Below are 11769 nucleotides of genomic sequence, written 5' to 3'. Positions count from 1 at the left end.
TCCTTTGCTTCTACAGAGGATATGGGGGCTAGGTAGAAAGAAATGACTGCTATGCTTTCTAAAGGATTAATAGAATTAGTAGGAGGAAAATCATTGGAAGTATTGATAGAAGCAGCTTGATGGTGCAGTGGATAGAGTTCTAAGCCTGGATAAGATTTTAAATCTAGCTTCAGACACTTAGTTGGATCAAACTAAGCAAATCACTTAATTTCTGTCTGCCTCTGTTTCCTTATCTGTTAATTGGAGTTCTGCACAGCAAAACAAGACCTGACTCTGAGTATTATTTTAAGGATTAAATAAAATAATTTATGGAAAGGACTCAGCATAATGCCTGCTTAGTATATAGTAAATATTTACTAAATGCTTATTTCCCTTCTTCCTTTCCTTTCTTTTCCCTTCCTTTCCATTAGCATTCATTCCCTTAGCTTGGTTTTTCTTCCCTTCCCCTTTTTTTCCTTTCCTTTTGCTTCCCTGTACTTCCATCCTTTATCTTCACTTCCCTTTATTTTTCTTCCCTTCTTTTTTTTTCCCCTTCCCTTCCTTGTACATAAGAGGAATATGAGTGACACTATGACTGAATATTGGTCTTAAATAAATTATCCTGGTAGTAGCTTTGAGGGGTAAAAGTACAGGGGACTGATAAATATGTACTTAGGTACTTGACTGTTAACAAGACCTAGCCAAAAATATGGCAGGACTTCTTTGTTGATCAAAAGATCAATTTTCACAAAGTCTCTATTCCTCTGTCTAAAGTTTTTCCCTAATATTAATAACAATATGTGTTACTATGAAGGTCTCTTTATCATCTAATGTAATTAAAGTGACATGGATTTTATATTATTTTTAATATTCTTCAGGCCATATTGCTTTATAATTAATATGAACATTTCTGTTAGTAATGTGTTATAGACCCAGAGATGATGAAAAATAAAGAGAAAAAAGAATGGCTACAACTGCAAATTAGCATTCAGGTTTATTGCGATATGATCCCTCTTCTTTTCCACACACCCTCTTAGCTTTAGGCTCTACATCCAGAGAGCACTTCTGGTTATCAGAGATGATGATTCTTGATGCTTAGTACTCATGAGCATTCATTGTTTTCTTGATCCATGATAAGAAGCTGGAGATCCGAGTATAGACACGAGGATTTCTCCCATCGGGGTTTCCATAGGAGACAATGCCCTGGGCCACTTTACCACACACTAAAGGACCTCCAGAGTCCCCCTAAAGGACACAGAAGATTGACAGTTAAGCAGAACCACTCCTTCCGAACCCATTAATTATTTATCTTTATTTAAAGGAGAACCAAGGTATTGTGTCCCAAACAGGTGTGGAGAGTCTTGGAACAAACCATGGATTTTCAAGTTCTTATGGATTCTAGTTCCCCTTTTAATTTATTAAGAAGTCATTCATCTCTCACACTCTTTCCAATAGTTACTTCATTTTAAGTTGCGCTGAGAATACCTTACATTTACCCAAATGTGTACATTTATACAACCATGTTTTAAAGGAGGAACAAGCATAATTCAACAACAAAAATAAGAAAAAGAGCAACAATAGCAGGATTTTAAGGTTTCAAAAGTCCTTTACAAATATCTCATTTTATCTTCACAATGATCCCCAGACATCGGAAAAATTGTTATCCTAATATTACAGAAGAGAAAACTGTGGCTAGGAGAGATTAAATGACTTTCTCTGTGCTATATAGCTATTAAGTGTCTGAGGCTGAATTTCTTCTTACTCCAGGTCCTGCACTTCCTCAGCTACACCACGCTCTTCCTAATTACTTTTGCAAACTGCATTATGAAGAAATCATCTCATTTCCCTTGAAAAACCCTTTCTACTTAATATTCTGACCTTTTCGAAATATGTTCAAATCAGTTTTTTTTATTTTAAATAATATTTTATTTTCCCCCCAGTAACATGCCAAGAAAATTGTTAGCATTCATTTTTACAAGGTTTTGAGTTTCAAATGTTTTCCCTTCTTTTCTTCCCTCCTTTCTTCCAAATATAATAGGCAGTTTGACATAGTTTATTACATGTGTTATTATGTGAAACATATTTCCATCTTGGTCACAGTTGTAAAAGAAGAAACAGATTAAAAGAAAAAAAGAAACCATGAGAAAGAATAAAGGAGTGAAAAAATGCTTTGATCTGGTCTTAGAGTTCATAAGTTCTTTATCTAGATAAAGATAGTCGTGTTGTACTTGTGCTGGATCATTGTATTGCTGAGAAAAGCTGACTCATTCATAGCTGATTATCACACAGATTTTTTTCATACTTTGTAAAATGTTTTCCTGGTTCTTCACATTTTTTGGCATCAATTTGTACAAGTATTCCAGATTTTTCTGAAATCTACCTGTTTATCATCAAATCAGTTTTTTAAAAAGTAATGAAATTGAATTACCTGAAAAGAAGCATTTCTTGTTTTAGGATCTCCAGCACATATCTGGGTAGACCTATTGTAGTATTTGAAGTTTTGGCACTCCTTATCTTTTCTCACTGTTAAATCCACCTCCTGCAGTGTATTTGGGTATTTCTCTGCAAGGGTACTCCCCCAGCCTGTCACAATACATGCCATCCCAGGCCTCACCCTGCCCTTATTCCTCGGCAAGTCTAAGACCTTCACAGCTCCATTTAGCTTGGCCTTCTTCTCCAGCTGTCACAAAAAGGAAGAAGATTCCAGATCTCAGCAGCCCCATCCCCAAGAGAGCACCCACAGAGCCCGTCTCCTCACCTCCCAGACACCCAGTGCTAGTAACCCACTAGAACTACAACTTCTTGGCTACTGAATAAAGAGATGAAGGAAGTGTGAGAAGAGAGAACGGTAGATCGTAGAAAAGAAATCAAAGAGACTTTCCTTTCTGGTGAGCCAGAGTATATATGTTCTAGAAGGGGCTACAACCTGAAGCAACATAATATCATTTTTGCCGGTCTGCTTGTTAAATCGAGGATGGGGAATAGCTCTGAGCACAGGAATTCTCTGCTGGGTCTTTTCTGGCTCCTTGATGTTATGTGCTCCCAGAATGATTATTGTGGAACTACAAAGAAGATAATAGAAGTCACAGACATGAAATTCCTAGAAAATTCTCAAAGAGACAGGCAGCCTAGTGAAGAGGAAAGAGAATCATATTTACACTCAAAATGCATCCCATTTCTACTTCTTTCTGACATTGTCCAAGACCATAAACTTCTCTGGATATCAGGTTCTTAATCTGGCTAAAGAACAGGTTGGATTAGTTAACCTCTAAGGTCCTTTCCCGTTCTATGGAGGTGATCTGTGATGCCATATCTCTGAGCCCCCAGATCTCAGATTCAGACAGAGCCAAAGAAACCCGGCAGCTGCCTCCACTGAAGTAAATGAGGTCCAGACAGGAAAGGACTGAACTTGCATTACTGAATGTCCTTTCCCATAGGGAATGCTCCCCTTTGGTCCAAATTTTGAGACTCAGAAGTTTTCAGGATCATAGAGGTCCTAAGAAAAGTTTGTAAATTGTCAAAATTTGACTGATTTCAAATCTGTAAAATAGAGATAGCAGGATAATGTACCTCACACAGATCAGTTATGAGGATCAAATGAGATATAATTAGCATAGTTCCTAGTATGTAATAGGTATTATAGACATAACTATTCCTTTCCTTTCCTTATCTGAACTTTGCTATCCCAGTAGGAAAAGTTTCTTCAGCATAAGATCTTTCTCAGTCTTTAGGATAGCCCACATAATGGGCCATAGATTCATCCTCATAAAGAAACGAAACTACCTATAAATGCCTCATGTTAGGGCAACAGGATGTAGAGAAGGTACCAGGTTAATCTCTGAAGGGCTCATGAGGTTCCTTCTTTGTGAAGGGATGAGAGGAGCTTATATTTTAGGATCTCTCCTAGACTACCTATTGTCCCCATTCAAAGCCTGCAGGGCTGTCAAAGGCAAAGGGTAGGGCCCCTGATCTGATGGCTTACCTTCCCCTGCAGTGAGCTGCAGTAAGCAAAAAGTCTTCTCGAACCAAGAAAGCACCACATCTATGTTTTTTTCCATCTTTGTTGTTGAAAGTCACAAATGCCATGTATGGCCGGGAATGGGGCTTTGACTCATGGCCTCCAATGATCTCACCTATAGAAAAAAATTCCATTGTAAATCTTAGGAGAGGGACTATCCCCATATTCTGACATTCTCTTAAAATTAGACCAAGATTGACAAATGATCTGGGATTTAAAGAAGGCTAAAAGGAATGGGAGGTAGAATGACAAGTTCTGTTGTAGAATCCAAGTGACTAAGATTCTGGGTTACTGAGTCTCCCAGATGATTTGAGTAATAAATTTCCTCTAGAGAACCCATTTTTTCTGCTCCCAAAAAAGGGAAATGGCAATCATTTGTCTGAACCAATTCTACTTCAAACAAGCAAAGTTTAAAGTTTAAAATGACAAGACTAATTTTTCAGACAGATACATGCTCACAAATCTTTGGAAAATGCTCACCCAATATTCCCTATTTTTTTTTCCTGAGGTAAATTCAGCATGACTCTGTGAATGGTCCAAGAAGAAAACTACTCACAGAAGTTTGGAGGCCAAACATCTACAGTAGGTCTGGAAGGATTAGGTATTTAGCAGGGGAAGAAGTAGAGCATTTTTGGAGAAATTCAAACTATTGAGGATGAGGAAATAGGAGAACTCACCAGCTGTAGCACCAGGAGATTGAAGCAAAGTCACTAAGAGGGGAAACAGGAAATACATCTTGCCAGAGAGGGTAGACAAAGCAAGTTGCTTTTACCTCTGAATCCCCAGAATTTATGGCCTCTACAAGAGAAGGAGAAGAGGTGGGCACATAACCTCACAGTCCTCCTAATTAGGTCTATGTACATTGAAGATGGATACCAGTGCTTAGTCACAAAACCATTTAAATGATACAAATCTTTGGGTTAGATAAAACAAACATAATTGAAGAACCAAGGTTTCAACCACAGCCTGAATGAGTCACTGCTAATGACATTTACCAATAGGATGTAGAGTGATGGGAGAGAGAAACTAGAAAGAGTCCCAAGGTTACAAACTCTTGACGCAAAAGGCTGTCTTGCACTCAGATTAGGGAATTGGCAGCCTTTAGTACAGTATATAATTGATACCTATTGGGTTTCTCAGCCCTTAAATGTCATTAACACTCTCAGCCTTATTATCAAGCGCAACCCTTCCACCTGTATCTTTTGCCTTACTATTATTCTCATTTTTCCAAGTCTTTATCTATCACACACACTACCTTTTAACTTTCTCTTTAATTACTTGAAATATAAATTAATACCTACATTATATATGCAGTCAAATGACAAGATACCAGATAGCAAAAAAAGGTAAGAAAATTATATAGATAATTATAAAAGTGAATTTTCTCATTGTTTCCACAGCCTGATCTCAGAGAGAAAAACTAGTCATTATAAATTTAGTTTCTTTTATTTCTCTTGCCCATTTTCTAATGCAAGAAATAATAAATTGGTATCAAATTATATAATGACTATATATTAGAAAATAGATAAGTAAAAGCCAAGAAACATTTTGAAGAAAAACAAATTTCCAAATATGGATCACTCAAAAATAAAATTTGTGTTTTACACTAACAGAACTCTTTTTTATTAAACATGTTCAAAACTTTTAAAGATATTCCCATATTTATCATATTGTGCAAGAAAATAGACTAAAAGGGGAAAAAAAAAACTATGAGAAAGAAAAACAAACAAAAATGGGTGACAATATTATGTTTCAACTCACATTCAATCTCCATAGTGCTCTCTTTGGATGCAGATGACATTTTCCATCTCAAATCTAATGGAACTTTGTTGGATAACCACATTAATGAGAAGATTCTCAAGTCCATCACACATAAGCTTGCTATTCCTGTGTAAAATATTCTCCTGATTCTGCTCACTTTCTTCTACATTACTTCATTTAAATCTTTCTAGGCTTTTCTGAAGTCAGGTTGCTCATCATTTCTTGTAGAACGACAATATTCCATTACATTCATATGCCATAACTTATTCAACCATTCCTTATAGACTCAATTTCCAATTCCTTGCCACCACAAAAACATCTGCTACAAACATTTTTGCATATGTGGGTCGTCTTTCCTTTTTTATTATCTCTTTGGAATACAGACCTAAGAGTGACACTGCTGGATCAAAAGATAGGCAGTTTTGTAGTCCTTTGTACATAGTTCCAAATAGCTTACCAGAATGATTGAATCATTTCACAATTCCACCAAGAACACATTCTCACTACCTTTTACAAAAAATGCTTCTTAAATATTTATTAAACTATGTTCCCTACCAACACTGTGGTAGATACCGGACATCATGAAGATTAAAAATTAAAAATTAAATTTGGAGTAATGTCTGCCCCAAAGCAATGTAAATTTGATTAACCCTCGTTCTACTTTCAATTTGTTGTTATTCAGTCTTTTTTGGTCATATCTGATGCATCATGAGTTTTTTTTTCCATTTGGAGTTTTCTTGGTAAAGATACTGGAGTGCTTTGCTATTTCCTTCTCTAAGTCTGTTCACAGATGAGAAAACTGAGACAAACCAGGGTAAATGACTTGCTCAGGGTCCTAGAGCCAGTGTCTGAGACCAAATTTGAATTCATGAAGATGAGCATGAATCCCAGCTTGGAACTCTTTCTATCGAGCGCCATAGATGATAAGAAGCATACATAAACCATTACAAACTCTCAGATCTATATTTTTTTAATTATAGGCACACACACATATGCATACTTAACACACCTACATAGATATATGTCCAGACCATTTTCTTCATTTAAACACAGAAGCATTTATCTGATATAAAAGTCACATGATCATAAAAAGCTTAAGATTATAGCTCTTAAAATGTATCCAGCCTTTCAATTTCTTTTTTTTTCTTAATATTGTTTGGTTTTTCTCACTCTCTCTGTTATTTGCTTGCTTCTTTCTTTTTCTTTCTTCTTGATCGAATTTTTCTTGTGCAGCAAGATAACTGTATAAATATGTACACTTATATTGTATTTAACATGTATTTTAACATATTTAACATGTATTGGACTACCTGCCAGCTGGGGAGGGGGTGTGGGGAAGGAAGGGAAAATTTGAAACAAAAGGTTTTTCAAGGATCAATGCTGAAAAAATTACCCATGCATATGTTTTGTAAATAAAAAACTTTAATTAAAAAATAGCATTTTGTTTTTCCAAATACATGTAAAGATCATTTTCAAGATTCATTTTTGTAAGACTTTTGTTCTTTTCTTCATCCCTCTTTTACTTCCCATTCCTCTAAGACAGCAAGCAATTTGACATAAAACCTGTCTTTTTCAAAAGAGGCCCATAAATGTTAAAAGGATTGCTCAAATTGGCATTAGTGATGAGTAACAGACATAATTCGAAACCAGGTCTAGGCTCTGTGCTTTTGGCCCTATGTCATGCTACCTCAGGACTTCTGTCTTGCTATGATTCCCTTTGCTTTTACAAAGGATTCAAAGTTCCCTTTTTAAATAGGAGAACCATTCTAGTTTAACTGCTCTGGTGAAGGAGAGAATGATCTTCCTTTCTCTTGCCATAGAGAGTGATTCCATGTTTCATCCCCAGGTCCTCATTCCTTGATAATGGACTAATATTATAGAACAACAGAACAGGCAGGATCTCAAAAGACTAAAGTTTTCTCCAGAAATGAAAAAGAAAATTCTCATGCCGATAAGGAGAGACTGGAAGGCTGATGGAAGTGTTCAAGTTTTTTTTGTCCTTTTAAAAGCCTGGTTTTGGGGTGGGATAAAACAACACAGCTGAAGTGCCATTGCTTTACAGATGGAAAATTAGATCTCTTCTAGCCTCAATTTTCTCATGTGTATAGTGCAGAGAATGACAGCTCTGTGAATAGCATGGTAGTCTTAGAGTTAGAGAGAGAGTTTTGTCTCACAAGGTAGTTGTTTGAATCAAATAAAATCACTTGTATAGAAAAGTTTTATTGGTTGCAAAGAATTATTATTCTCTTTAAAAAATCAGTAAAAACACATATTGAGCAAAGGCAAAAATCCAGGCTAGAGATACATATTTCATTAATAAAAGAGTCTCCAGGTGCAGTCAAAGTAACTCAAATCCTGGTCTTCTAGCTCTCAGATATTCCTAAAGGAAATGAGGAGTGCTCAAACTTTGAGCTATATTCAGATCTTGGGAAGCAAGCAGGAGGAGACTTCAGTAAGAAGGATACATAACCAGCTAGAAACTTGTGGAAAGATGGAGTGGAAGATACTGAAAGATCCAGGTATACAGGTGGTTTTTAAGGTTTCAGTTTTTCATTAGTCTATGAAAAACTGGCTTGTCACAGAACAAGTGTTGTAATGTGGGTATATTGGACATTTCCTGCTTGTCTCTAAATGGTTGCAATTTCCTTCTTGATCTTTTAATTCTTTTGGGGGGAAAGGGAGTAAGAATTTATGTTGAAGTTACTATGGGTCCACTATAGAGAGCAGTGTGTTAAATACTTTCAAAATATTATTTCACTTGATCCTTTTACCTTCTAAATATTTGGGGTTTTTAAGGACCACTTCCTCTTATAACTCAGCATCATTTAATTGAAGTTCATGAACTTTTAAAATATTGATACCAATTGTTAACTATTTCAAAATATTTGTTTTCTTTTATAATCTAATGCACACTGTTTCTTTATTTCATTTAAAAATATCATTCTAAGAAAAGGTCTGTTCATATTTGCCTGTTCCTATTCTTTTACCATTTATCAATTGGGAATGATTTGTATTCTTATAAGTTTGACACAGTTCTTTATATATTTTAAAAATGAGATCTTTATCAGAAACACTGACTGTAAAGATGTTTTCCCAGCTTTGTACTTCCTTATAGTCTTCTTTCTGTTGGTTTTGTTTTTGCAAAACCTTTTTTATTTAATGTAATCTAAGTTGTCCATTTTGCATTTCATAATGTTCTCTAGTTCTTCTTCCCTTCTACAAAGATGTGATAAATAAATTATCTCTTACTCTTCTAATTTGCTTATGGTATGATCTTTATGCCCAAATCATGTGTCTATTATGGGTTGTGAAATGTAGGTCAATGCTGAGTTTCTAACATGTTCCAATTTTCTCAGTAATTTTTGTCAAATAGTGAGATCTTATTTCAGAAGCTGGAGTTTAGGGGTCTATCAAATACTAGATTACTATAGGCCTTGAATATTGTATCATGTGTATCTCCTCTATTCCACTGATCTACTACTGTACTTCTTAGCCAGTACCAAATAGTTTTGATGACTGCTGCTTTATAAAATAATTTTAGGTCTGGTCCTGCTAGGCCACCATCCTTTGCATTTTTTCATTAATTTTGTTCTTCAATTATTTTTTCTGCTTCTAGTTCTTTTGGGAGTTTGATTGGTATGGCACTGAATCAGTAGATCAATTTAGGTATTTTTATTATATTAACTTGGCCTACCCCCATGAGCAATTGATATTTTTCCAATTGTTTAGATCTGACTTAATTTGTGTAAGAAAAGTTTTGTAATTGTGATCATATCATTCTTGGGTTTGTCTTGGCAGGTAGATCCCTAAATATTTTTTGGTCTACAGGAATGTTAAATTTATCTTTCTATCTCTTGCTGATGGGCTTTGTCAGTAATTTAGAGAAATGTTGACAATTTGTGTGGGTTGATTTTATATCCTGTAACTTTGCTAAAGCTGATTTGAGATTCATGTCTGATTTTCTAGGATTTTCTATGTATATCATCCTATCACTTGCAAAGAATGATGACTTTATTTCCATGTTGCCTATTCTAATTTCTTTAATTTCTTTTTTTTTTCTTAATGCTAAAACCAACATTTCTAATTCAATGTTGAATAACAGTGGTAATAATGGGAATCTTTATTTCACCCCTGATTTATTGGGAATGACTTCAGATTCTCTCCATTACAAATGATGTTTGCTGTTTTAGATAGATATTGCTAAATATTTTAAGAAGAACCCCCTTTATCCCTATTCTCTCTAGTGTTTTTAATAGGTATTGGTGATGTATTTTGACAAAATATTTTTCTGCATCTATTGCTATTATCATGTGATTTCTTTTAGTGTTGTTATTGATGAGGGTGACTATGACAATAGTTTTCCTGATACTGAACCAGCCCTGAATTCCTACTATATATCCCATTTGGTCATAGTGGATTATCCTGCTGATAAATTGCTGTGATCTCATTGCTAAAATTTTACTTAAAATTTTTGTATCAATATTCATTAGGAAGATTGGTCTGTACTTTTCTTTTTTTGGGGGGGAGGAGGTGAAGTTCATCCTGATTTATATATCAGTACCTTATTTTTGTCATAGAAAAAATTTGACAGGACTCCTTTTTCACCTATTTTTTACATAATATTAGAATTAATTGTTCTCTAAATGTTTGGTAGAATTCACTTGTAAATCCATTTGACCCTGGAGAGTCTTTCTTAGAGAGTTCATTGATGGCTTGTTCAATTTCTTTTTCTAAAATGGGACTATTTAGGTAAGTTATTTCCTCTCTTATTAATTTGAGCAATTTATGTTTTTCTAGATATTTATGTATTTCAGTTAGATTGTCAGATTTACTACCAAGCTTTAATTTCTTTTTCATTAGTGCTAAGTTTTCCCCTTTCATTTTTGATGCTAGTAATTTGGGTTTTGTTCTTTGGTTTTCTAATCAAATTAACCAAAGTTTTATCTATCTCTTTTATTGATTTTTTCATAAAAACGACTCTTTTATTTTATTTATTTTATTAGTTCAATACTTTTCTTAGTTTCATTTTATTAATTTTTTCTGTAAATGGTTCTTTTGTTTTCTGCACCCCAGATATACATACACGTCTTTCCTATTCCTGCTGACTTTTTCTTTAAATTCTGCTCCATAACTTGGCTTACTATTATTTAATCTTCCCCAACCCCAGGATTCCTCCCTTGCCTTCTTCCCTCATCTTTTACTTCCCCATCCACCTATCCCTCCCACCTTATTTCTTTATAGATTTTGAAGAGTGGTAGACCCTGCATGGTACATATGTAGGGATGCCTATTAAACCCATTCCCAGTATGAGTAGGTTTTCAGAACTATGAGCCCTTCTCCTCCCTCAAAGGCCTCTGTGTCTATTCTTCTGCATCTCATTTTTACCTTAATTCTGCCAATATTTCTTTTGAGGTATCCTATATAAATCTTACATATATAAATCACACACACATGTAAAACAAATTATTTGTCCATATTTAAACAATTTATCCATGTTAAATTCCTTAAAATTGAGCTTTCCTAGTGCTCTGATACATTAAATTTTTTGTTAAGTTCAAATTTGATTGGTAGAAAGTCTTAAAAATCTGAAAAATCATTGAATGTTCATCTTTTCATTCCAAATTATAGATAATTTTGCTAGATATGATATTTTGGGCCGCAGACTTACTTCTTTTCCCTATCTGTAGATATGATTCCAGGACCTGAAGTCTTTGGTTGTAGCTATTAATTAAGTCTTGTACAATTCTAATTGTAGTATCAACATACCTGAATTGTTTTTTTTTTCTTTTATTCTCTTTGATCTGGAGGTTTAAAAATTTGGGGAAAATATTCCTATATTTTTTCCACAAAGTGCCTCATTGATGTGATCAGTGAATATTTTCTTTTTCTACTTTTGCCTCATGTTCTATCACTCCAGGACAATTTTCTAGGATTATTTCATGCATTATTGTGTCAAAGTTCTATTTTGAGATGCAAATTTCTGACAGTCCAGTTTATTCTCATATTTTCTG

General features: G+C 34.6%; 1 protein-coding gene across 1 annotated transcript; it reads right to left on the bottom strand.

Annotated features, from left to right (window-relative positions):
• Nucleotides 1-948: 948 nt before the first annotated feature.
• LOC127549371 (granzyme-like protein 1) lies at nucleotides 949-4858 on the bottom strand. Its single transcript, XM_051977332.1, has 5 exons — nucleotides 4675-4858; nucleotides 3962-4112; nucleotides 2906-3041; nucleotides 2408-2659; nucleotides 949-1224 (listed from the first exon to the last, which is right to left on the bottom strand). The coding sequence occupies exons 1-5, from the start codon at nucleotides 4730-4732 to the stop codon at nucleotides 1075-1077; spliced, it is 747 nt and encodes a 248-aa protein (XP_051833292.1). The 5' UTR covers nucleotides 4733-4858; the 3' UTR covers nucleotides 949-1074.
• Between the last annotated feature and the right edge of the window lie 6911 nt (nucleotides 4859-11769).

The sequence above is a fragment of the Antechinus flavipes genome, chromosome 2, assembly GCF_016432865.1.
Source record: "Antechinus flavipes isolate AdamAnt ecotype Samford, QLD, Australia chromosome 2, AdamAnt_v2, whole genome shotgun sequence".
Taxonomy (NCBI): Eukaryota; Metazoa; Chordata; class Mammalia; order Dasyuromorphia; family Dasyuridae; genus Antechinus; species Antechinus flavipes.
The sequence above is the reverse complement of the archived record's forward strand: the minus strand, read 5'-3'. Positions and strand labels throughout refer to the sequence as shown.

Bases quoted from the DNA above. Each gene is read 5' to 3' on its own strand.
- LOC127549371 (XM_051977332.1), bottom strand. From the start codon at position 4,732: ATGTATTTCCTGTTTCCCCTCTTAGTGACTTTGCTTCAATCTCCTGGT. The intron at 4,113-4,674 runs GTGAGTTCTCCT...TTTTTTCTATAG, and splicing joins ATCTCCTGGTGCTACAGCTG to GTGAGATCATTGGAGGCCAT. The intron at 3,042-3,961 runs GTAAGCCATCAG...TCTTCTTTGTAG, and splicing joins GCAGCTCACTGCAGGGGAAG to TTCCACAATAATCATTCTGG.